General features: G+C 37.5%; 1 protein-coding gene across 2 annotated transcripts in view; it reads left to right on the top strand.

Moving 5' to 3' along the window:
* ABCB7 (ATP binding cassette subfamily B member 7) overlaps positions 1 to 23,393 on the top strand; it is a 153,778-nt gene that overhangs the window by 36,974 nt on the left and 93,411 nt on the right. For both annotated transcript variants that reach the window (XR_014292530.1, XM_082610430.1), the window contains exons 2-3: positions 17,365 to 17,442; positions 19,456 to 19,542. Coding sequence is in view for 1 of the 2 variants with exons in the window: in XM_082610430.1 (XP_082466556.1) it covers positions 17,365 to 17,442; positions 19,456 to 19,542 (165 nt within the window). In the remaining variant the exon portion in view is untranslated. The remainder of the gene's footprint in view (positions 1 to 17,364; positions 17,443 to 19,455; positions 19,543 to 23,393) is intronic.

The following is a 23,393-nucleotide window of genomic DNA, read 5'->3' as shown; positions in this document are numbered from 1 at the left end:
CTCTTGTACAGTCCCCTGAAAGATCAGAATATTGGATGCATGCTCCACTCCTTTCTCTCCCTTCAAAGGTAGAAGCCTCGAGTTGTGCACCTTGTAATCACGCTGAGTGTGCCACCCACGGTAGGCTGCTTGCCACTTACCATTATTCTCAGCAGTCCTCAGGTATCCAAACTATGCTGGTTCTGTCAGAGCTTCAAGTGAAGAAAGACAGAAACTAGTCCCTTGGGCAGCACTCTGAACGGCTGGGATATTGAACACATGTTCCTTCCACTCCTCTCCTTCACTGTCAGGAGGGAAGCCTCACGTTGTGTGCCTGCTTCCAATCACACAAACCATGCCAACTGTAGTAACATTCCAGCCACTTTCCTTTGTTCATAGTTGCCCCCAGGCATCCAAACTGTTCTGGTCCATCAGCACTCCAAGTAAGCTGCAAGAGAATCCATTACCTTGGGCACACTCTGTAATTCTGGGATGTGGGACTAATATTCCACTCCCTCTTTTCCCCCGAGGGAGAAGTTGCATGCCTGAGTAATCTGTCTTGACACTGAGCTCTGCTGGGTTGGGGGAGGGGCTCATGTGTATAAAGTGAATTTGGTCATCTTGTTTCATTGCAGCTGTTCTCTACTTTGTCCTTGTGTGGGGTACTGCAACTTCTTAATGCTAATGTGGAAAACTCATAAACGTGTTTTGGTCCATATATTGTTGTTAAATTAGTTTTTCTGTGGGAGAACGAGTGCTGGGATTTCCTTTTCTGACATCCTGTGACTTCTTTAACTCTTTATTTAAGTATAATATATGTACAGAAAAATGCAAATTTCATAAGTATACAGCTTGATGATTCTTACAAACTGAACAGACCGATGTGAATCTGTGCCCATGATGCCATCATATTTGAAAGACAATTTAGTTGTATATAAAACTTTAGGTTCAACATTCTTTTCCTTCAGTGCTCTGTAATCTTACTCCATTGTCTTTTTGCACCCAGTCTAACCTGTTGAAAACTCTGATGCCTTTTTATTCGTTTTTTTTAAAACACCTTTATTGGAGTATAATTGCTTTACAATGGTGTGTTAGTTTCTGCTTTATAACAAAGTGAATCAGTTATACATATACATATGTCCCCATATCTCTTCCCTCTTGCATCTCCCTCCCTCCCACCCTCCCTATCCCACCACTCTAGGTGGTCACAAAGCACCAAGCTAGTCTGCCTGTGCTGTGCGGCTGCTTCCCACTAGCTATCTATTTTACGTTTGGTAGTGTACATATGTCCATGCCACTCTATCACTTTGCCCCAGCTTACCCTTACCCCTCCCTGTGTCCTCAAGTCCATTCTCTACTAGGTCTGCATCTTTATTCCCGTCTTGCCACACGTTCTTCATGACCATTTTTGTTTTAGACTTCATATATATGTGTCAGCATACGGTATTTGTTTTTCTCTTTCTGACTTACTTCACTCTATAGGACAGTCTCTAGGTCAATCCACCTCACTACAAAGAACTCAGTTCCATTCCTTTCTATGGCTGAGTAATATTCCATTGTATATATGTGCCACATCTTCTTTATCCATTCATCTGTCGATGGACATTTAGGTTGCTTCCATGTCCTGGCTATGGTAAATAGTGCTGCACTGAACATTTTGGTACATGACACTTTTTGAATTATGATTTTCTCAGGCTATATGCCCAGGAGTGGAATTGCTGGGTGGTATGGTAGTTCTGTTTTTAGTTTTTTAAGGAACGTCCATACTGTTCTTCATAGCGGCTGTATCAATTTACATTCCCACCAACAGTGCAGGAGGGTTCCCTTTTCTTCACACCCTTTCCAGCATTTATTTTTTGTGATGAAAGCCATTCCGACTGGTGTGAGATGATATCTCATTGTAGTTTTGATTTGAATTTCTCTAATAATTAATGATGTTGAGCATTCTTTCATGTGTCTGTTGGCAATCTGTATATTTTCTTTGGAGAAATGTCTATTTAGGTCTTCTGCCCATTTTTGGATTGGGTTGTTTGTTTTTTTGACATTGAGCTGCATGAGCTGCTTGTAAATTTTGGAGATTAATCCTTTGTCAGTGGCTTCATTTGCAAATATTTTCTCCCATTCTGAGGGTTGTCTTTTTGTCTTGTGTATGGTTTCCTTTGCTGTGCAAAAGCTTTTAAGTTTCATTAGGTCCCATTTGTTTACTTTTGTTTCCATTTCTATAGGAGGTGGGTCAAAAAGCATCTTGTGATTTACATCATATAGTGTTCTGCCTATCTTTTCCTCTAAGAGTTTGATGGTGTCTGGCCTTACATTTAGGTCTTTAATCCATTTTGAGTATATTTTTCTGTATGGTGTTAGGGAGTGTTCTAATTTCATTCTTTTACATGCAGCTGTCCAGTTTTCACAGCACCACTTATTGAACAGGCTGTCTTTTTTCCACTGTATATTCTTGTCTCCTTTGTCAAAGATAAGCGGACCATAGGTGTGTGGGTTTATCTCTGGCCTTTCTATCCTGTTCCATTGATCTATATTTCTTTCTCTGTGCCAGTACCATACTGTCTTGATTACTGTAGCTTTGTAGTGTAGTCTGAAGTCACAGAGCCTGATTCCTCCACCTTCGTTTTTCTTTCTCAAGATTGCTTTGGCTATTCGGGGTCTTTTGTGTTTCCATACAAATTGTGAAATTTTTGGTTCTAGTTCTGTGAAAAATGACAGTGGCAGTTTGTTAGGGATTGCACTGAATCTGTAGATTGCTTTGGGTAGTAGAGTCATTTTCACAGTGTTGATTCTTCCAGTCCAAGAACATGGTATGGTATATCTCTCCATCTATTTGTATCATCTTTAATTTCTTTCATCAGTGTCTTCTTTTTTCTTTTTCTTTTTCTTTTTTTTTTTTTGAGGGACGAGGGCCTCTCACTGCTGTGGCCTCTCCTGCCACAGAGCATAGGCTCTGGACGCACAGGCTTAGTGGCCATGGCTCATGGGCCCAGCCGCTCCGCAGCATGTGGGATACTCCCGGACCGGGGCACGAGCCCGTGTCCCCTGCATTGGCAGGCATCTCATAGATTTTGGGTCATTGTGTCTCCATTGTCATTTGTTTCTAGGTATTTTTTGATTTCCACTTTTATTTTTTCAGTGTTCACTTGGTTATTAAGTAGTGTATTGTTTTGCCTCCATGTGTTTGCATTTTTTACAGATCTTTTCCTGTAATTGATATCTAGTCTTATAGCATTGTGGTTGGAAAAGATACTTGATATGATATCAATTTTCTTAAATTTACCAAGGCTTGATTTGTGACCCAAGATATGAGCTATACTGTAGAATCTTCTGTGAACACTTGAGAAGAAATTGTTTTCTGTTGTTTTTGGATGGAATGTCCTATAAATATCAATTAAGTCCATTTTGTTTAATGTATCATTTAAAGCTTGTGTTTCCTTATTGATTTTCATTTTGGATGATCTGTCCATTGGTGAAAGTGGGGTGTTAAAGTCCCCTACTATGACTGTGTTACTGTAGATTTCCCCTTTTATGGCTGTTAGTGTTTGCCTTATGTATTGAGTTGCTCCTATGTTGGGTGCATAAGTATTTACAATTGTTATATCTTCTTCTTGGGTTGAACCCTTGATCATTATGTAGTGTCATTCTTTGTCTGTTGTAATAGTCTTTGTTTTAAAATCTATTTTGTCTGATATGAGAACTGCTACTTCAGCTTTCTTTTGATTTCCATTTGCATGGGATATCTTTTTTCATCCCCTCACTTTCAGTCTGTATGTGTCCCTAGGTCTGAAGTGAGTCTCTTGTAGACAGCATATATACAGGTCTTGTTTTTGTATCCATTCAGGCAGTCTGTGTTTTGGTTGGAGCATTTAATCCATTTACATTTAAGGTAATTATTGCTATGTATGTTCCTATTACCATTTTCTTAATTGTTTCGGGTTTGTTATTGTAGGTCTTTTCCTTCTCTTGTGCTTCCTGCTTAGGGGAAGTTCCTTTAGCATTTGCTGTAAAGCTGGTTTGGTGGTGCTGAATTCTCTTAGCTTTTGCTTGTCTCTAAGGTTTTAATTTCTCCATGAAATCTGAATGAGATCCTTGCTGGGTAGAGTCATCTTGGTTGTAGATTTTTCTCCATCATCACTTTTAATATGTCCTGCCACTCCCTTCTGGCTTGCAGAGTTTCTGCTGAAAGATCAGCTGTTAACCTTATGGGGATTCCCTTGTGCGTTATTTGTTTTTTTTTTTCCCTTGCTGCTTTTAATGTTTGTTCTTTGTATTTAATTTTTGATAATTTGATTAATATGTGTCTTGGCATGTTTCTCCTTGGATTTATCCGGTATTTGACTCTCTGTGCTTCCTGGATTTGATTAATGATTTCTTTTCCCATATTACGGAAGTTTCAACTATAATCTCTTCAAATATTTTCTCAGTCCCTTTCTTTTCCTCTTCTTCTTCTAGGACTCCTATAATTGGAATGTTGGTGCATTTAATGTTGTCTCAGAGGTCTCTGAGACTGTCCTAAATTCTTTTCATTCTTTTTTCTTTATTTTGCTCTGCAGTAGTTATTTCCACCAGTTTTTCTTCCAGGTCACTTATCCGTTCTTCTGCCTCAGTTATTCTGCTACTGATTCCTTGTAGAGAATTTTTAATTTCACTTATTGTGTTGTTTGTTCATCATTGTTTGTTTGCTCTTAAGTTCTTCTAGGTCCTTGTTAAATGTTTCTTGTATTTTCTCCATTCTCTTTCCAAGATTTTGTATCATCTTTACTATCATTATTCTGAATTGTTTTTCAGGTAGCCTGCCTATTTCCTCTTCATTTGTTAGGTGTGGTGGGTTTTTGCCTTTCTACTTCATCTGCTGTGTGTTTTTCTGTCTTCCCATTGTGCTTTACTTACTGTGTTTGGGGTCTCCTTTTTGCAGGCTGCAGTTTCGTAGTTCCCGTTTGTGGTGTCTGTCCCCAGTAGCTAAGGCTGTTTCAGTGGGTTGTGTAGGCTTCCTGGTGGAGGGTACTAGTGCCTGTGTTTTGGTGGATGAGGCTGGATCTTGTCTTTCTGGTGGACAGGTCCATGTCTGGTGGTGTGTTTTGGGGTGTCTGTGGCCTTATTATGATTTCAGGCAGCCTCTGTGTAATGTATGGGGTTGTGTTCCTGTCGTGCTAGTTGTTTGGCATAGTGTGTCCAGCACTGTAGCTTGCTGGTCGTTGAGTGGAGCTGGGTTTTGGCATTGAGATGGAGATCTTTGGGAGATTTTTGCTGTTTGATATTACATGGAGGTGGGTGGTCTCTTGTGGACCAGTGTCCTGATCTTGGCTCTCCCACCTCAGAGGCACAATCCTGACGCCTGGCTGGAGCACCAAGAACCTGTCCTGCACATGGCACAGAATAAAAGGGAAGAAAAAAAGAAAGAATAAAATGAAATAAAATAAAATAAAGTAAAATAAAATAAAATAAAGTTATTAAAATAAAAAATAACTATTACGAAAAAAAATTTTTAGGTTAAAAAAAAAAAAGGGACAGACAGAACCCTAGGACAAATGGTAAAAGCAAAGCTGTGCAGACAAAATCACACACAGAAGCATACACATACACACTCACAAAAAGAGAAAAAGGGAAAAAAATATATATCGTTGCTTCCAAAGTCCACCTCCTTAATCTGGGATGAATTGTTGTCTATTCCAGTATTCAACAGATGCAGGGTACATCAAGTTGATTGTGGAGATTTAATCCGCTGCTTCTGATGCTGCTGGGAGAGATTTCCCTTTGTCTTGTATGTTCACACAGCTCCCGCGTTCAGCTTTGGATTTCGACCGGCCTCTGTGTGTAGGTCGCCTGAGGGCGTCTGTTCTTCCCTCAAACAGGACGGGGTTAAAGGAGCAGCTGATTCGGGGGCTCTGGCTCACTCAGGCCGGGGGTAGGGAGGGGTACGGATGCGGGGCGGGACGTTGCACCAGCCTGAGGTGCGCCGTGCGTTCTCCCGGGGAAGTTGTCCCTGGATCCCAGGACCCTGGCAGTGGTGGGCTGCACAGGCTCCCGGGAGGTGAGGTGTTGATAGTGACCTGTGCTTGCACACAGGCTTGTCGGTTGCTGCAGCAGCAGCCTTAGCGTCTCATGCCTGTCTCTGGGGTCTGCTCTGATAGCCACGGCTCCCACCTGTCTCTGGAGCTCCTTTAAGCAGTGCTCTTAATCCCCTCTTCTCGCGCACCAGGAAACAAAGAGGCAAGAAACAGTCTCTTGTCTCTTAGGCAGCTCCAGATTTTTTCCCTGACTCCCTCCTGGCTAGCCGTGGCACACTAGCCCCCTTCAGGCTGTGTTCACACAGCCAATTCCAGTCCTCTCCCTGCGATCTGACTGAAGCCCGAGCCTCAGCTCCCAGCCCCCACTGCCCCGGTGGGTGAGCAGACAAGCCTCTCGGGCTGGTGAGTGCTGGTCGGCACTGATCCTCTGCGGGAATCTCTTTGCTTTGCCCTCTGCACCCCTGTTGCTGCACTCTCCTCCGTGGCTCCAAAGCTTCCCCCCTCCACCACCCGCAGTCTCCGCCCACGAAGGGGCTTCTTAGTGTGTGGAAACCTTTCCTCCTTCACAGCTCCCTCCCACTGGTGCAGGTCCCGTCCCTATTTTTTTGTCTCTGTGTTTTCTTTTTTCTTTTGCCCTACCCAGGTACGTGGGGAGTTTCTTGCCGTTTGGGAGGTCAGAGGTCTTCTGCCAGCATTCAGTAGGTGCTCTGTAGGAGTTGTTCCACAGGTAGATGTATTACTGATGTATTTGTGGGGAGGAAGGTGATCTCTGCATCTTACTCTTCCGCCAACTTGAAGCTTCTCCCTGATTCGTTTTGCTTTATGTTATTTGGGTTTTTTTGGATTCGTTTAGAATATGTTCTTTTAGTTTGATATTCCTAAGTTTGATAGTGAATATGACGAGATGGTAGATTTTTATTTTTCCTTTTGGCACTCTGTGTACTCTTGTAATATGAGATCTTTCATCTTTAATCTTGGTGTATTTAACCTTATTTTTTAAAATATTTTTTTCTCAACATTTTATTTTTTCTTAGCATCATATTAAATAGATGTTAATATACTTTTATGTTTATTTATCTTTTGTTACATTAAAAATATAATATTGCTACTCTTTTAAAAATCCTTATTCTACGATGTACCTCCTGCCCCAGACTCTTCCTTCCTAGACTTTTATTCTTTTTTTTAACATCTTTATAGGAGTATAATTGCTTTACAGTGGTGTGTTAGTTTCTGCTGTATAACAAAGTAAATCAGCTATACATATACATTTAACCCCATTTCTCCTCCCTCTTGCATCTCCCTCCCACCCTCCCTATCCCACCCCTCCAGGCGGTCACAGAGCACCTAGCTGATCTCCTTGTGCTATGTAGTTGCTTCCCACTAGCTATGTATTTTACATTTGGTAGTGTATATATGTCCATGCCACTGTCTCACTTTGTCCCAGCTTGCCCTTCTCCCTCCCCGTGTCCTCAAGTCCATTCTCTACATCTGGGTCTTTATTCCTGTCCTGCCCCTAGGTTCTTCAGAACCTTTTTTGTTGTTGTTTAGATTCCATATATGTGTGTTAGCATATGGTATTTGTTTTTCTCTTTCTGACTTGTTTCGCTCTGTATGACAGTCTCTAGGTCCATCCACCTCACTGCAGATAACTCAGTTTCATGTCTTCTTATGGCTGAGTAATATTCCATTGTATATATGTGCCACATCTTCTTTATCCATTCATCTGTCGATGGACACTTAGGTTGCTTCCATATCCTGGCTATTATAAATAGTACTGCAATGAGCATTGTGGTACATGACTCTTTGAATTATGGTTTTCTCAGGATATATGCCCAGTAGTGGGATTGCTGGGTCATATGGTAGTTCTAGTTTTAGTTTTTTAATGAACCTCCATACTGTTAGACTTTTATTCTGTCTCCTGCTTGCCCCATTAGCTGTTGCTCCAGGCATGTGCAGGTAGTGTATGTACTTTATATACTTTATGTAGTTTATATACTTCCAACAAACAACACCGAACACAGCTTCATCCTGAAGAGAGTTCTGAACGTTGCAAAACGAGGTAAGCCCCTGAGCCAGGTGTTCAGGAAGCTGCCAGACAAGTCAGAAGACACAATCACAATTCTTTGAGAACAAGGCTTACATTTCCCCCTCTGGTAGCAGCCAGCCATACCAGGAATGAGAGATACCATCTATCCCCATAGCTACCTCTGATCTGGGGAATGGGATATGAGAGGTGAGTATGCACAAATGTCGTAATGCTCTCTGCTGAAATTTAGCAATTTCTTTCCTCTTTATGTACTCCCTGGTTGTTATATGTTTTTTTATTAGATTCCAGAGTTCTAAAAATTGTTTTTGTCAGTTTTTTACAGCTTAATAATTGTTTTAGTGGAGGTACACTTTTTTGGAGTTTCATACTCTGCTGCTTTTGGTGATGTCACTATTTGTATTTAACATCACAATTGTGTTGATACTTTTACCAAAAAACAAACAAACAAACAAACAACACCACGTCTTCCTTGTTAATAACAGAAAAAATTAACCTAGGCATTTCAAGGTTATCAATCAGGAAGAGTAAAATCACTAGGTCCAGTGACATTGTTCGTATTGTTAGTATTGATAATGTTAGAAATGTCCATCTCCATTCCACCGTTTACTAGCTGTATGAACTTGAGCAAGGCAGCCTCTCTGAGCCTCAGTATCTAGTTTGTAAAATGGGAATAATAATAATAGTAGATACGTTGTAGGATTGTAGTGAGAATGAAATAAGATAATGTTGTGTTGGGCGGAAGGCCAGCCAAATAATGATTGCTTAGTGAACGGTAACTGCTGTGGTTCTTACTAAAAATGATTATAGTATAGCTGCTTCTAATCCATGTTGCATCATAATGAAAAAATACCTTAGCAAACTAAGATCCAAATTAAAATATGAAAAGTAGATAAAATATTGATACTAAACTACCCTGGCCTTCAGTGAATCTGCTATTCTGTTCTGGGCTAAGCATCTCCAGAGATGAACTAAAATTGAATGGTATTTTTGGGTGGATGATGGTAGGAAGGCCGTTAAGCTATATCTTACCTTTGCATTTGCCTTGCTGTGATATTTATGCCTGCATCTGTTAGCTTTGGACTATAAACTCCTAAAACGTGAGGAACACTTATTTAATTTTTTTGTTGTGTGCACTATGTAAGTTAAAAACCTTTTTATATTTCAACGGTGTATCCAATTTGAGAAGGTTGATATGGCAATTTAGAGCAAAGTTTGTTTACTCCTGAAACATTCTTAGCGTGACTTTAAGGCTCTAGGTGCTTCTCTTGAAGGCATTTAGAAAAAATATACTGCTCATAAAATACTTCTAAGAGAGCTGTCAAGTTTCTTCCCAGGATTATTTGAAAACAACTGTTCTAGTCATTGTATGAATTATGGTCACCTTATGAATTTTCAAAGTGCAATTGAAAAGAAGAGTGGATATTTTTAGAAAAAACGCTTGACAGGTTTTCAGGGCTCAAATAGATAAATGAGAGGCAGCAAAATTAAGACATTTTTGTGTATATATTTTTGAAGGGGCACAATATCTTTTGAAAAGTTTCCTTTTGTTTTCATTTGAGAAACTAAGTCAATTGTTTTGGACAATAATTGTGTTACCAGAAATACACATTTGTGTTCTATATCTTGTCTCTGTTCAATAAGACCATGAGGAGATAATGGAGTAGAGGTTAGCAGCCTTCTCAGGTTTGAGTGCCATTAGCAGTACTAAACTAACAAAAAAAAAGGCAGAAGAGAAAGAGAAATCTACGAACACATAAGAAGAGAGCAAAAGGGGGTAGCAAAGAGATAAAGAGGAGTTACCCATGTTGAAGGGAGTGGCACATTGCTATCAGCCTGAAATGTGCGTGTTTACCTACCTCTGCAGCAGAAATTAACTTATAGCATGCTAGAAAGAGACTATGGATAAGCCAAAAGGAATTTAAAATGCACAAAACCAAATACCTTCTTCAAAATACCTTTTCCATCTAGTGCTCAGCAGGAACTCATTAGGTATCATTTGTAAGCCCTGGAGTTGAGTTTATGTTTATATTAGTACTTTCAGTATGTACCTGTGTTAATAAGCAAATATTATGTCACATATTTCCTACCAAAGGACTGCCTGTTACTAGATTTTGTTGGAGTGCATATAAAGAAAGCTAAAGTATTTTGAATATGACCTGCATAGGTGAGCCTTGCAGAATGACCCAAGTAAATGAAACTCCTATCTTGTACGAGTTTAGGGTAATTTTCCAGGTAATTTGGTCATCAGTGGCAATCTGATACATCTGTAAAAGGCAACAAACATAAATGAGAGCATTTACAGAAAAGTATAACTAAACAAAGTGGCAGGTCTGCTACTGATTCAAATGGTCCAGCTATGGAACTTAAAGTTAGGAAATGTGCTTGAGAGTTTTCTTCTACGTCCATATTAGTAAACATAAAGACTGAAAGTTGAAACTGTAAAGTAGCAAAAAAAAAATAGGTCCAATTCCACTTTCTCAACTTCTTTCACATTATCTCAGCATTCCAGCTGCAGTGTGAAATGTATGGTAATGTCTCCATTCTGTGCACAAACACAATTGGGCTAGGAATCTTAGAAGCACTGAGAGATTCATACCAATTTCGTAAAGTTCTAATAAACGAGCCCAGTGAAATAATTCACTATTAAATGTGTCTAAAATATGCCCTTGGTGAATTACTCTTAGTGTGATAAGGTTCTCTTTATGCGTTTCCCCCCTAATATCATGATTTAAAATGAAATGGTTCTGAAAGATTTTTTTTTTTTTTTTTTTTTTTTTTTTTGCTGTACATGGGCCTCTCACTGTTGTGGCCTCTCCCGTTGCAGAGCACAGGCTCCGGACGCGCAGGCTCAGCGGCTATGGCTCACGGGTCCAGCCGCTCCGCGGCATGTGGGATCTTCCCAGACCGGGGCATGAACCTGTGTCCCCTGCATCAGCAGGTGGACTCTCAACCACTGCGCCACCAGGGAAGCCCTCTGAAGGTTTTTGTTGTTGTTTTTCGTTCTTTTTTTTTTTTTTTTACATTTTTATTGGAGTATAATTGCTTTACAATGGTGTGTTAGTTTCCGCTTTATAACAAAGTGAATCAATTATACATACGTTCCCATATGTCTTCCCACTTGCATCTCCGTCCCTCCCACCCTCCCTATCCCACCCCTCTAAGTGGTCACATCTCCGGGCTATTGTAAATAGAGCTACAATGAACATTTTGGTACATGACTCTTTTTGAATTATGGTTTTCTCAGGGTATATGCCCAGTAGTGGGATTGCTGGGTCATAAGGTAGTTCTATTTGTAGTTTTTTAAGGAAGCTCCATACTGTTCTCCATAGTGGCTGTACCAATTCACATTCCCACCAGCAGTGCAAGAGTGTTGCCTTTTCTCCACACCCTCTCCAGCATTTATTGTTTCTAGACTTTTTGATGATGGCCATTCTGACTGGTGTGAGATGATATCTCATTGTAGTTTTGATTTGCATTTCTCTAATGATTAATGATGTTGAGCATTCTTTCATGTGTTTGTTGGCAGTCTGTATATCTTCTTTGGAGAAATGTCTGTTTAGGTCTTCTGCCCATTTTTGGATTGGGTTGTTTGTTTTTTTGCTATTGAGCTGCATGAGCTGCTTATAAATTTTGGAGATTAATCCTTTGTCAGTTGCTTCATTTGCAAATATTTTCTCCCATTCTGAGGGTTTGTGGCACATATATACAATGGAATATTACTCAGCCATAAAAATAAACAAAATTGAGACATTTGTAATGAGGTGGATAGACCTAGAGACTGTCATACAGAGTGAAGTAAGTCAGAAAGAGAAAGACAAATACCGTATGCTAACATATATATATAGAATTTAAGAAAAAAATGTCATGAAGAACCTAGGGGTAAGACAGGAATAAAGACACAGACCTACTAGAGAATGGACTTGAGGATATGGGGAGGGGGAAGGGTAAGCTGTGACAAAGCGAGAGAGAGGCATGGACATATATACACTACCAAACGTAAGGTAGATAGCTAGTGGGAAGCAGCCGCATAGCACAGGGAGATCAGCTCGGTGCTTTGTGACCGCCTGGAGGGGTGGGATAGGGAGGGTGGGAGGGAGGGAGACGCAAGAGGGAAGGAATATGGGAACAGGTGCATATGTATAACTGATTCACTTTGTTATAAAGCAGAAACTAATACACCGTTGTGAAGCAACTATACTCCAATAAAGTTGTTTAAAAAAATCAGAAAAATAAGTGGTCACAAAGCACCGAGCTGATCTCCCTGTGCTATGCGGCTGCTTCCCACTAGCTGTCTGTTTTACATTTGGTAGTGTATATATGTCCATGCCACTCTCACTCTGTCACAGCCTCTCCCTCCCCCTCCCCATATCTCCAAGTCCACTCTCCAGTAGGTCTGTGTCTTTATTCTCGTCCCACCCCTAGGTTCTTCATGACATGTTTTTTTCTTAAATTCCATATATATGTGTTAGCATACGGTATTTGTCTTTCTTTCTGACTTACTTCACTCTGTATGACAGACTCTAGGTCCATCCACCTCCTTTCTTTTTTAATACTTTTTAACATTGTCATTAGTTTTTATTGCCCTGAATTTGGCAAATGCCTTGTAATTCTTTGTTACTTTATTATCAAACAGCATGGAATTTCACACCACTTAGATGAAACATATGAAGCAGAGCACAGGTTTCATGATGACAAAAATGTGATGATAAATGAGTTTCTTATATGAATGGGGAACAAGGTCTAAACTTTCTTCACAGAAGTTGCCTAAACAAACATAAAAATTATGAAGAGTTTTTGCACAAACTGCTAAATAGGCCTTGCTGCTGGTGTTATGCCCTCAGAGATGTAAAAATTTGGTAGATTAAAGGAAAACTGGTTGAGGAGGGGGGGAATTCTGTGGATAATTTTTGTTCATGAGTTGATTTTCTGTGATGGTGATGGTGGTGATTTTTTTGTGGAGGTGTTTTGTTTTGCTATGGCGTTCTCTGAATCCTTAGAGGCTGCAGGGATTTTAGAAATCATCCAGAGCAGGAGGTGGCTGTAGGGAATTTTAGAAATCATCTAGAGCAGGAATCAGCAGTCTGTGGCCATTGAGCCAAATTCAGTATGCCACCTATGTTTGCAAGGCCTCTGTGCTAAGAATTTTTTTACATTTGTTATTGGTTGGGAAAACAATCAAAAGAAGAATATTTTTTTTGTGACAGATGACAATATGAAATTCAAATTTTAGTGTCTGTAAATAAAGGGTTTTTTTGGTTTGTTTGTTTGTTTTGCGGTACGCGGGCCTCTCACTGTTGTGGCCTCTCCCGTTGCGGAGCACAGGCTCCGGACGCGCAGGCTCAGCGGCCATGGCTCATGGGCCTAGCCGCTCCGTGGCATGTGGGATCTTCTCGGACTAGGGCACGAACCCGTGTCCCCTGCATCAGCAGGCAGACTCTCAACCACTGCGCCACCAGGGAAGCCCTGTAAATAAAGTTCTATTTGAGCACAGCCACACTCATTCATTTGTGTGGCACAAAAACAGCTGTGGCTGTTTTTGTGCCACAGTGACAGAGTTGAGTAGTTGTGACACAGATTATATGCCTGCAAACTCTAAATTATTTGCTTTCTGGCCCTTTAGAGAAAAAAAAAATTGCCATTCCCTGTTCTGGAGGCATCAAATTTTGTAAGCAATGTAGTTCAACCTGATGGTTTTGTAGTTTAATGAATGAATACTTAGGTGATGCGAGCTGCCCAACATCCTTAAGCTATTTATTCATTTGTTCATTCATTCAACACACATTTATTGAATATCTAACACAATTAAAGAAATCCTTTTATCCTTCAACTTACAGTTGAGAAATATAATTTCAAAACCTAAGAAGTCAGTCTAACGTTTTCTCTCCTCTCCCTCTCCCCCTCTTACCCCTCAGGTCCCCCACCCACCTCACCCCTTACTTCCTCTCCTTTTCTCCATACCCCTCCCCCCCACAGCTAGTTTCTAAGAAGTTGGGAAGAAAACCAAGTTTAAATAACATTTATTTCAGACTTTTACACTTTTAAAGTAAGTTAAATGTAATTTTAAATTATAAGGTTATCTTTAAAAATGTATCAAGCGGGGGCTTCCCTGGTGGCGCAGTGGTTGAGAGTCCGCCTGCCGATGCAGGGGTCGCGGGTTTGTGCCCCGGTCTGGGAGGATCCCACATGCCGCGGAGCGGCTAGGTCTGTGAGCCATGGCCGCTGAGCCTGTGCGTCCGGAGCCTGTGCTCCGCAACGGGAGAGGCCACAACAGTGAGAGGCCCGCGTACCGCAAAAAAAAAAAAAAAAAAAAAAAAAAAATATATATATATATATAAAATAATAATAAAAATGTATCAAGAGCTTAATTTTAAATGTTTTAGGTTTATAATGATCAGATGATAACAGTATTCATGCATGACTTGTTTGATACTGTTAAGCATTACATGCATCATGGATGGATAATTGTAAACTTAGTTCTGTTTCCAAAGCCTCAGGAATGCAGAATATATAATTGACTGCAAAATCCCTGATGGGTTGACAATTTATAAATTGCTCTTTAATCTCTGTTTATTATTAGGTAATTCTTCAAGTGTCATAAACACTGAACACAACTTGTATTATGAAAGCTAACTGTTCTAAAAAAGGATGCAATCATATTTAGTAATCACTAAAGAGTTATTTAATAGGATTATTTTTAGTAAAATTGAATTTTTACCTTAAAGGAAAAATGCAATTGTAATGGAATAGGTTTTGATTTTATTAGCCTCTGATGCTTGAATCTTAGTCTCATTTACGTGGAGGTAGTTCTGTCTGCTAGATTGATGGTTTTAGTGCTGATAAAATTTTTGTAAATAGTAATTGAATGTTTACACAAAGCAAGATATTGTGCCTATGCAATTGTCTGTCGAGGATTAATATTTTTATTAATTAGTGGACAGATAGTTCTGTTCTAGATAAGAACATACATTATTATGCTTGGATGCCACAGATGACTTTTAGGTTCTTCCAGAATTTCTTCTTTTTAGGTAAAATAAACATGACTCTCCAGTGTTTTAACTTACATGCCTCTTCAAATGGACTGGCAGATTGTCATTTTCAGAATACTGCATTTGTATGGTATCTGAACAGTAGTCATGTCTGTTATTTTCAGTAATATATGTTTTATTTCTGTGTGTGTCTTTGGAAGGATGGTGTTATAAATAAATTCAGAGGCTAGATTTATTGAAGAAATAAACACAAGCTTCTCAGTTAAGATTTTTAAAATCCAATTAATAACTGCAGCATTTTCATTTTATTCCATAAAAATCACAGAATTTTAGAGTTGAAAGGGACCTTAGAGAGCATCTAGGCCAACCCTCTAATTTTAAAATCAAGTTTCAAAGAATTAATCATCTTGTTTTCCCTTGTTGCCCTCTTCCATTTAAGTTTTTTGTTGTTGTTGTTGTTTTTGCTATAAACCCCTTCCTTCAGAGTTTTAAAAGTAGAGTTAATCCCTAACTTACAAATATATTGTGTTTCAGAAGTGTTTGTAAGTCTGTTGTTTAGAAGTCAGAACATTTTTCTCCATAGAAACAATATTTTAATTAGTGGTGGGACTAGCCCTCAAAAGGAGTTAACACATTATGTGACTGTTGTTTTTGTTTTTGCTTTTGCAATGAAAGATGTTTTAAATAATCAATGCTGATTTTCTCTGGGGAACAGGAAGGAGATTGCATTGTAGAGGAGCATGTCAGGGGCTTTCTTTTTATCTGTTATTTCTTAGGTGGGGTAGCGAATACATACTGTGTTCATTATATTGTTTTCTGAACTTTTTATATGCCTGATATAGTTCATAATTTTACCATGCTATCTTAGTAATAGAAGTTCAGTTTGAGTGTGAACATTTAAAAATTATTTATCTTGAATCCTGATGCATAATAGAAACATGGTTTGATTAGAGAAGGATAAAGAGATAGCTAGAAATTTTGAAGGGGTTTTATGAGTACTTTCAAGTGCTTAGATTTTTTGATAAATTATCTTTATTTTGACCAATATCATTTTAGAAAGTATGTTTATGCTGTTAATTTAAGTGTGTCACCAACATTTATCTTTTACCTATTGGCCATATATAGGCAACGTTTCGAGAGAGAATAAAGCCAGGTGGATAGTCATTGTGAGATAACTGGGTAAATTTTGAAAGGCAAAGAAGATTAAATTGCATATGCATGTGCAGACATATGCGAGATCTTGCTTGAAATATAGTTACTTGAACTGGGGGCTTATGAAAAATAGGAAAATGAGGGAGTAAAGCTTGTATGAGGTCTGAGTAGGGTGAAAGGCAGTGAGGAAAACAATTGAGTTAAGCACCAGAAAGGTATCATTGACAGTAGAAGGCTTATAGAGGTTTGAGTATACATGGCATGTTGTAGGAGCTTGGGTTTGGCAAGACAGTGTGCAAATAGCTATTAGTATTTTTGAAATTTTTATAATTGAGGGAATGCCTTATGTATTTACAAGTATACGTAAACAGAAACCGCTACCATTCATTACATTCTAGAAAGCAACTGAGTTAATTTTCTCAGTAATTTGGTTAGCTTTTTTGTGTGTATGGAGGTTGTTTTTTGGTTGATTTAATTTTTGCTCTTTTGCGGTATGCAACATTGACTTTTATATAATGACATTAATCCATTTGTACAACTCATGTATAGCTTAGGGAAAACCTAAGTACTACCTGCCTTTTGAGAGATTCTTGACCTAAGAAGCAAATTTTTCTTCACTAAATTGATGGTGCATTTTAGAAGGATGTGTGTCCATTCTACAGATGTCTATTTTTTATTCTGCTTTCTTTCAACTCTACTTCTGGAATATTATCAAGGCAAAAAATTGGCCCAAGAATCCATCACCTGGTTACAAACCTTGGCGAAAGTGATCTTGTGACCAGTGTCTAAATTTAGCATTCACATTAAGACTAAAGAGGGAGCACACACAAGGTAGAACATAATAAAATACAGTAAAGAGAAGAGTGTTTGGAAAGAGCATAAAGCCATTTAAGAAAGAAATGGGGTTAAAGACTTCATCGGAGGCTTTCAGAAACAAAGAGAAACCTATAGAGAAAGAGGGCAAAAAGAAAGTACAATTTGACACTTTTAATGGGTAATATAATTTACTTTATATCTGGACCACACATTTTATTTTTTACCTTTGCAGGTATGTATTAGAAACATAACCATCTTTCTAATATTGGCTATGGTTTTACTTTTATATATGTTTATGGACAATAAAAGAAATCTATGAACATTAACTGTCCACTCTGAAACTTCTTCCCTCATTTTTTTTTCTCTTCTGCAGGTCTCAGAGTCATTAAGACAAACCACATGGCAGAGACTAGGAAAAGGCAATTCAAGACAGTTATTAGACGCTACAAGGGTAAGATGAAGCAGACACTTCTACATACAGCTAGGAAAAAGGTGTAAGCCCTTAGAGCATTTTCCAATTTATACTACATATTTTATATTTTCCAAATAATTTCCCTTTTTATTTTTTTTCTAAGTACTGGCAAGATGAATAAGAAGATATGTTTTTGCTACTGGAAATGGAGAAAGAAATCTTGATATTTTTCTACTCCTGAAGAAATCTGTCTGAATCTCTTGAGATCAATGCCAACTAGAGTAATGTTTTTAGAAAGCTTTTATAAATGTAATGGCAGCTTGTTGACGCTTAAATTTATTCCGGTAATTTGTATGTGATATATGGAATGCTGTACATTTTTCAAGTGATTAAAGTTTCTTTACCTTAGAAGATGTTCAAATATCAGAATATCAAGGGACCGTAAGTTTATTAGAGCCTGTGGGGTAAAGTCATGTGAGTTTACATGTTGATGAGGGTTATTTTTCATTGCTAATGTAAGTGAAAGACGCCTTTAAAAATTCTCAGTGCTTTAAAATGAGACAAATAAATCTCCAAGATAGAAAGACTAGAAAATTAGAAGACAGTCTAAGTCCTGAGTACTTCCTTTATTTTTTCTTTTTGATTAACAGTTATTTGCCATTAAGGTACAAAGCATTGTTCTAATTTATGCAGAAGCTGTAGAAATGAATTAGATTTTCCATTATTTAATTAAAGTTTTAAGTTAAGGTGCTCCATCTTCTCATTGTTTATAACACCACTGTATATTTATATTTTAATCTTTTGCTGTGTTGAAGACCTCATTATCTTGTGTGTTATTTACTAGACCCCTTGATGTAACATTGCTCAGTCTTTTAGAGGGAAAAAAATGTCACAAAGTGACATTGTCACACTAAATATTACATTTTGATGTTTTCCCTTTCAACATGCTTTAAGATTGTTGATCCAAAGATCAGTAACCCATTTATGGCAATTACTTTTTTGGGTCTCAACTGGTGAGAACAAGAAGGCACTTTTGCTTTCTGTAATTCCATTTTCATAGCTTGGTCCAGAGCTGATAACTCTTAGGATTCAGTATTGATACACGTTTGTGTTTGTAAAAAACTATGCCCTTGTTCATTAATTATTGATTATTATGGCTACTGAAGAAGCATTATTATATCCATGTAGTTAAGTAAGTTTTGAGGAAACACTTTAAAATTAGCAAGCCTAAATTTTAAGCCTAATCTTTACTATCTTTTCAACTATTATATTTTCTCAAATGATTTACTTTTTATATTTTTCTAACCTGAGCAGTAATCTAGGGCCTTTTAAGAAATTATAATAGGCAAGATATTTGCATATTTTCAAGACTAGTTGGAAAATTTATAGATAGCTTTGTTTTATAAGCTAATTCAACAAGCCCATGTACAAGACACTGTGGTATGGGCCATGGGAGATACAAGGATAAAAGAGACTGTCCCTAATCTTAAGAATTTACCATATAGTAGTAAAGACAAAACATGTATGCAGATTACTCTAGCATAAGATAGACTGTGAAGAAGTAAATTGTACTTTGTTTCTAAATATATATATTTGTAAGCCAGAATAATAAGAAAAAGAATCAGTTATGTAAGAACTATATTAAATTGTAAAGCAAAAATGTTATACACATGGAAAACAAGTGGGATAGAATTAATTAACTGTATTATATACTTGCCAATGTTAGAGTTACGGCCTACACAGTACCTTAGTAGCAAATGACGGTAAGAAAGCTGGTATAAGTCAAATAGAAGTATATTACAAGTTAAATCTTTTAAACATTAATTTCAAAAACTATTTAGAGAAAGTAACTTCTGTATGAGTAATTTGTTATATCTCAATATTCTTTGTATAAATGTATCTGTAAGTTTATTATGAAGGTGTTTTACTTAGCTATGCTAGGCTCAAAGGTATGCCTCTGAATTTGTTTGGGGGGACATTCATTAGATCAGATTTTTAAAGATCTGAAATTCTTTAATAGCTAATGGATGGCTTGGTATCATCTTCAACTAGGTTCTTCAGGTATGGCCACTGATAGAAAAGAGGACATGTTGGCATGGTCATGCAGGAGGAGGACTCCACACAGACCCGAAAGAAGGGGTAAGAGACAATAACAAGTACCTGGAAATTTTTATAGCTGATTGGAAGATAGATAAATTAAAGATTGTTATATTACAGAATATTTTGATTGACTCATGTAACTGCAGGTTTTCTAATATAAAACCATATGAATTGACAATGGTTATATAGATGAGATTTTCTCAAGCTTAAGACAAAAAATATTGTGATTGACTAAAAAAGAAGAAAAGTTAGTTACCAACCTAAATATTTTAGTTCTTTATTTTAAATAGCATTGGTTGCGGTTATTTGTTATATAATCTAGCATTATATATAGATAAATTACATTTAGCTCTTACAAGTAATGTGTATGTGTGTTAAGGTTGATGTTTTCCCTTCTATACTCTTGGTTTAAAGAGATTCTAGAACGTCCCCTAGCTTCATGGTAAATCCTCCATTTACCTGATCCATTTATTTAATTATCCATATTCTTTATGATTATCATTATACAGACAAGCTAAACAGTAGGGCCACTGAAATCAAAAGATTTAATTGCACTACACTTTTTCTAAGTGAGTGAAACTGTCATTGGAATACTGTTATACAATTCTCCATCTGGCCCTCTTTCTCTAAGCTTGCCTTTATTTTCTTCCTCTAACTTCACCCAACCAGTATATGCATGGTATCTCTAAGTAGAAATGATATTTTCAGGTTTATTGGCAAGTGAACAAATTTTATGTAAAAGTGCTCTCTAAATTGTAGAGAGATAAATAAATTTTATTTTATTGGTGCGAGGTGATTGGTAAGAAAACCTTTCCAGGGCTTTTCTCCCTGTTTCTTTAATCCCCCATGTAGCTTCTTTCACAGAACTCAAAACACATCACATTCATGTTTCTATCCCATTTTTACCTATTAACATTTGTCCTGGTTGTCTTTAGAAACAACAAAGTATTATAAAATAGAATTTTAAAAAATTAATACAAATACTGAAATTTGTTTATCCATATATTATGGATATATGGATATGGCATGATATCATATCGTTAGCATGATATTTGTCAGCTTTCAGGATTGTCACGAAGGCCTCTTAAGGATAGTTTGTAAGTAATGCTCTAAACAGACCAAAAATATGTTGACTAATACAGGAAAAGCAGTCTTAGACTCAAGCAATATAAACTTCAAGTTAGATTCTTTATTCTCCAGTAAAATAAAAACAAAGCAAAAATCATTGTAAATCTTTATATTTGATCTCTTCTTTATCGTTTGTTCCCTGCCATCTTTGTGTTACTTTAGCCTTATTAGCTAAAAAGAATCATAGAATAATAGAGCATGAAGGCTACACCAGAAAAGAGGCAATATGGAGTTGAAGTTAAAAGCCTGAGCTCTGGAGCCAGACTGTCTAGATTTGAATCTTGGCTCCATCGTTTCCTACTGGAATGACCATGAGCAAGATACTTAATCTCTGTATGTATCAGTTTCTTCATCTTTAAAATGGGGCTGATAATCATAGCAAAGGGGATTTGAATGAGTTAACTCTTCACACCATGCAAAGCTCTTGAATAGTGCCTGTCACACAGTAAGCAGTAAATATTAGCTGCTATTACTGTAATGTGAGATTGTTAAGTCCTATACTCTGCTCTTGTCCATTCATTTTATTTTATTTTTATTTTATTTTATTTTTTTTATTAGTTTCTGCTTTATAACAAAGTGAATCAGTCATACATATACATCTGTTCCCACATCCCTTCCCTCATGCATCTCCCTCCCTCCCACCCTCCCCATCCCACCCCTCCAGGCGGTCACAAAGCACCGAGCTGATCTCCCTGTGCTCTGTGGCTGCTTCCCACTATCTATCTACCTTACGTTTGGTAGTGTATATATGTCCATGCCTCTCTTTCGCTTTGTCACAGCTTACCATTCATTTTAAAAGTATGTATTATTGAATAACTGCGTTGTGCATAACTCTATGTTAAGTAACTGGAGATACAGTAATGAGCAAGACACAGTCCCTGCTGTTCAGAAACTTAACAGTTTAGATGACAGAATATCTAAACTACCATGTAGAAATTTTATCACTCTGACAGGTTATAGATTTTACCTTATAACCAACTGAAACTTTTACCACTTTACTTGCTATGCATTTCTACTTGTATGTTCTTAAGCATTAATAATGGTACTCAGAAGGTATTTAAATCATTTGTTTATCCAGTGTGGCTATAGTAAAGGGGTTGTGGAAAAAGAGTGGCAGTTTCAATATTTGGAAGCTCCTGTTGTTAAAATAGATGAATTAAAATAAAGTTTTACTTGTTTTATAACAGAATCTTCAGATTTTTTAAGGATTTTGGAACTTTGCTCCTGCATTTAAACTTTATTATGTGCCTCCTTGGGAGAAGCATCTGTTAGTAAATTTAGATAATCCTGCGCTCATAATAAAAACACGAATAATGCAGAGCTTAATATAAGGACTGCTTCCTAGACTTTGCTTGACATACTCTTTTTTTAATGTTAGAAACATATCCTCATTGATTAGATATTGCCAGAAGCTAGTAGTATTGAAAGAGAGATTAGCATTTACTAGAGCAATCAGAGGCTTTGATATAAATATTGATATAATCAAAGAAGTGAAACAGCAACTTAGAGTATTAAAAAATGGAGGATTGTAGAGAAAATGGAATAATAAGCCTCCAGGCTTGTTAAAATGAGTGGACACACAGACCAGTGGACAAGAATACCTGTATGACATGGAGAGGCCATTTTTCAGCTCTGATTACATCCATCATCAAGCAGCCTTATGATCTTTATTTGATTTCTCAAATTGACTTCCCTTTGAGATAGAGAATTCACTGAGTGGCCAATGTGAATATCAGTCAACTTGGTAGTTTTTTTAATTATAAATTATTAAATTGACTGTTGGGTTCAAATCCATCTCATATATAGAATAAGCCATTTTTTCCTAGGGCCTTTTCACTGCCAGGTAAGCTTTTCATTGCAGTTTCAGACCAACAGAGCTTAGAAAACAAACTTCGAGGTATAGAAAAAGCAACAATAATTGCAAAGCTTTTCCTGACAATTAATATATCTTTCCTTTCCCACCCATAAACTCATTATGCTTATATCCCCAATAATGTGGGAAAAGTTTTTCACTTACTTTTTAGATTTTTCCATTAGATATCTACTCAAATTTCTTATCTTTTGACCTAGCTTTTATCAAGCCACTGTTATCCCTAACAGTATTGAAGTAGTGGTTAAAATTATTCCTTTAATTGCAGTTAGTTATCTTTAGCTTGGATTGAAGAGACAGTTCTTTGGATGGTTTGCGTATCCTTGAAATTGTGGGCATTTCCAAAGTCTCTGCTAAATTAGTTCTTTAGAGAGAAAACATTCAGCCTGTAGCCCACATTTATACAAAACAAATAGCATCCAAAATTTTTTGGTATATTTTTTTTCTTCATCTCCATAAGTTTTGCCCCCAAGTAGTTTCCTTCTAAACCAATCCCTTGATTCTGTGAGTTAGAACATTTCTTGCTAGTGAAATTTAGAATGTCTCTAAAACCAGAATTCTTATATAAATTCACCTTGCAAGAAAAGGTGATTCTGCTACCTTTATCAAAAATCTTTTTTTTTTCTTACACTTTCATTTTCCTATCGAAGCCCAGTGGGCTCCACTCCCTTGAAATGAGTGGATTTTTGGTAGAAAAAATTGTTCTTGCTTTAGTGCTAAATAGCCAGTGCTAAACAGCCTTTTCTGGTGAGAAATATGAAATCACTGACTTGAGAAGCAAAATGTATTCAGTTTATCAATATACAGTTATCTTTAATATCTGAGAATTCTACCAGGTGAGCTGCTCCAGGTATGTTTTAATTTTTTACTTGTCCTTTTTGTGCCCTGTCCA

This window comes from Mesoplodon mirus (genome assembly GCF_964341445.2).
Source record: "Mesoplodon mirus genome assembly, chromosome: X".
Classification (NCBI taxonomy): Eukaryota; Metazoa; Chordata; class Mammalia; order Artiodactyla; family Ziphiidae; genus Mesoplodon; species Mesoplodon mirus.
The sequence above is the reverse complement of the archived record's forward strand: the minus strand, read 5'-3'. Positions and strand labels throughout refer to the sequence as shown.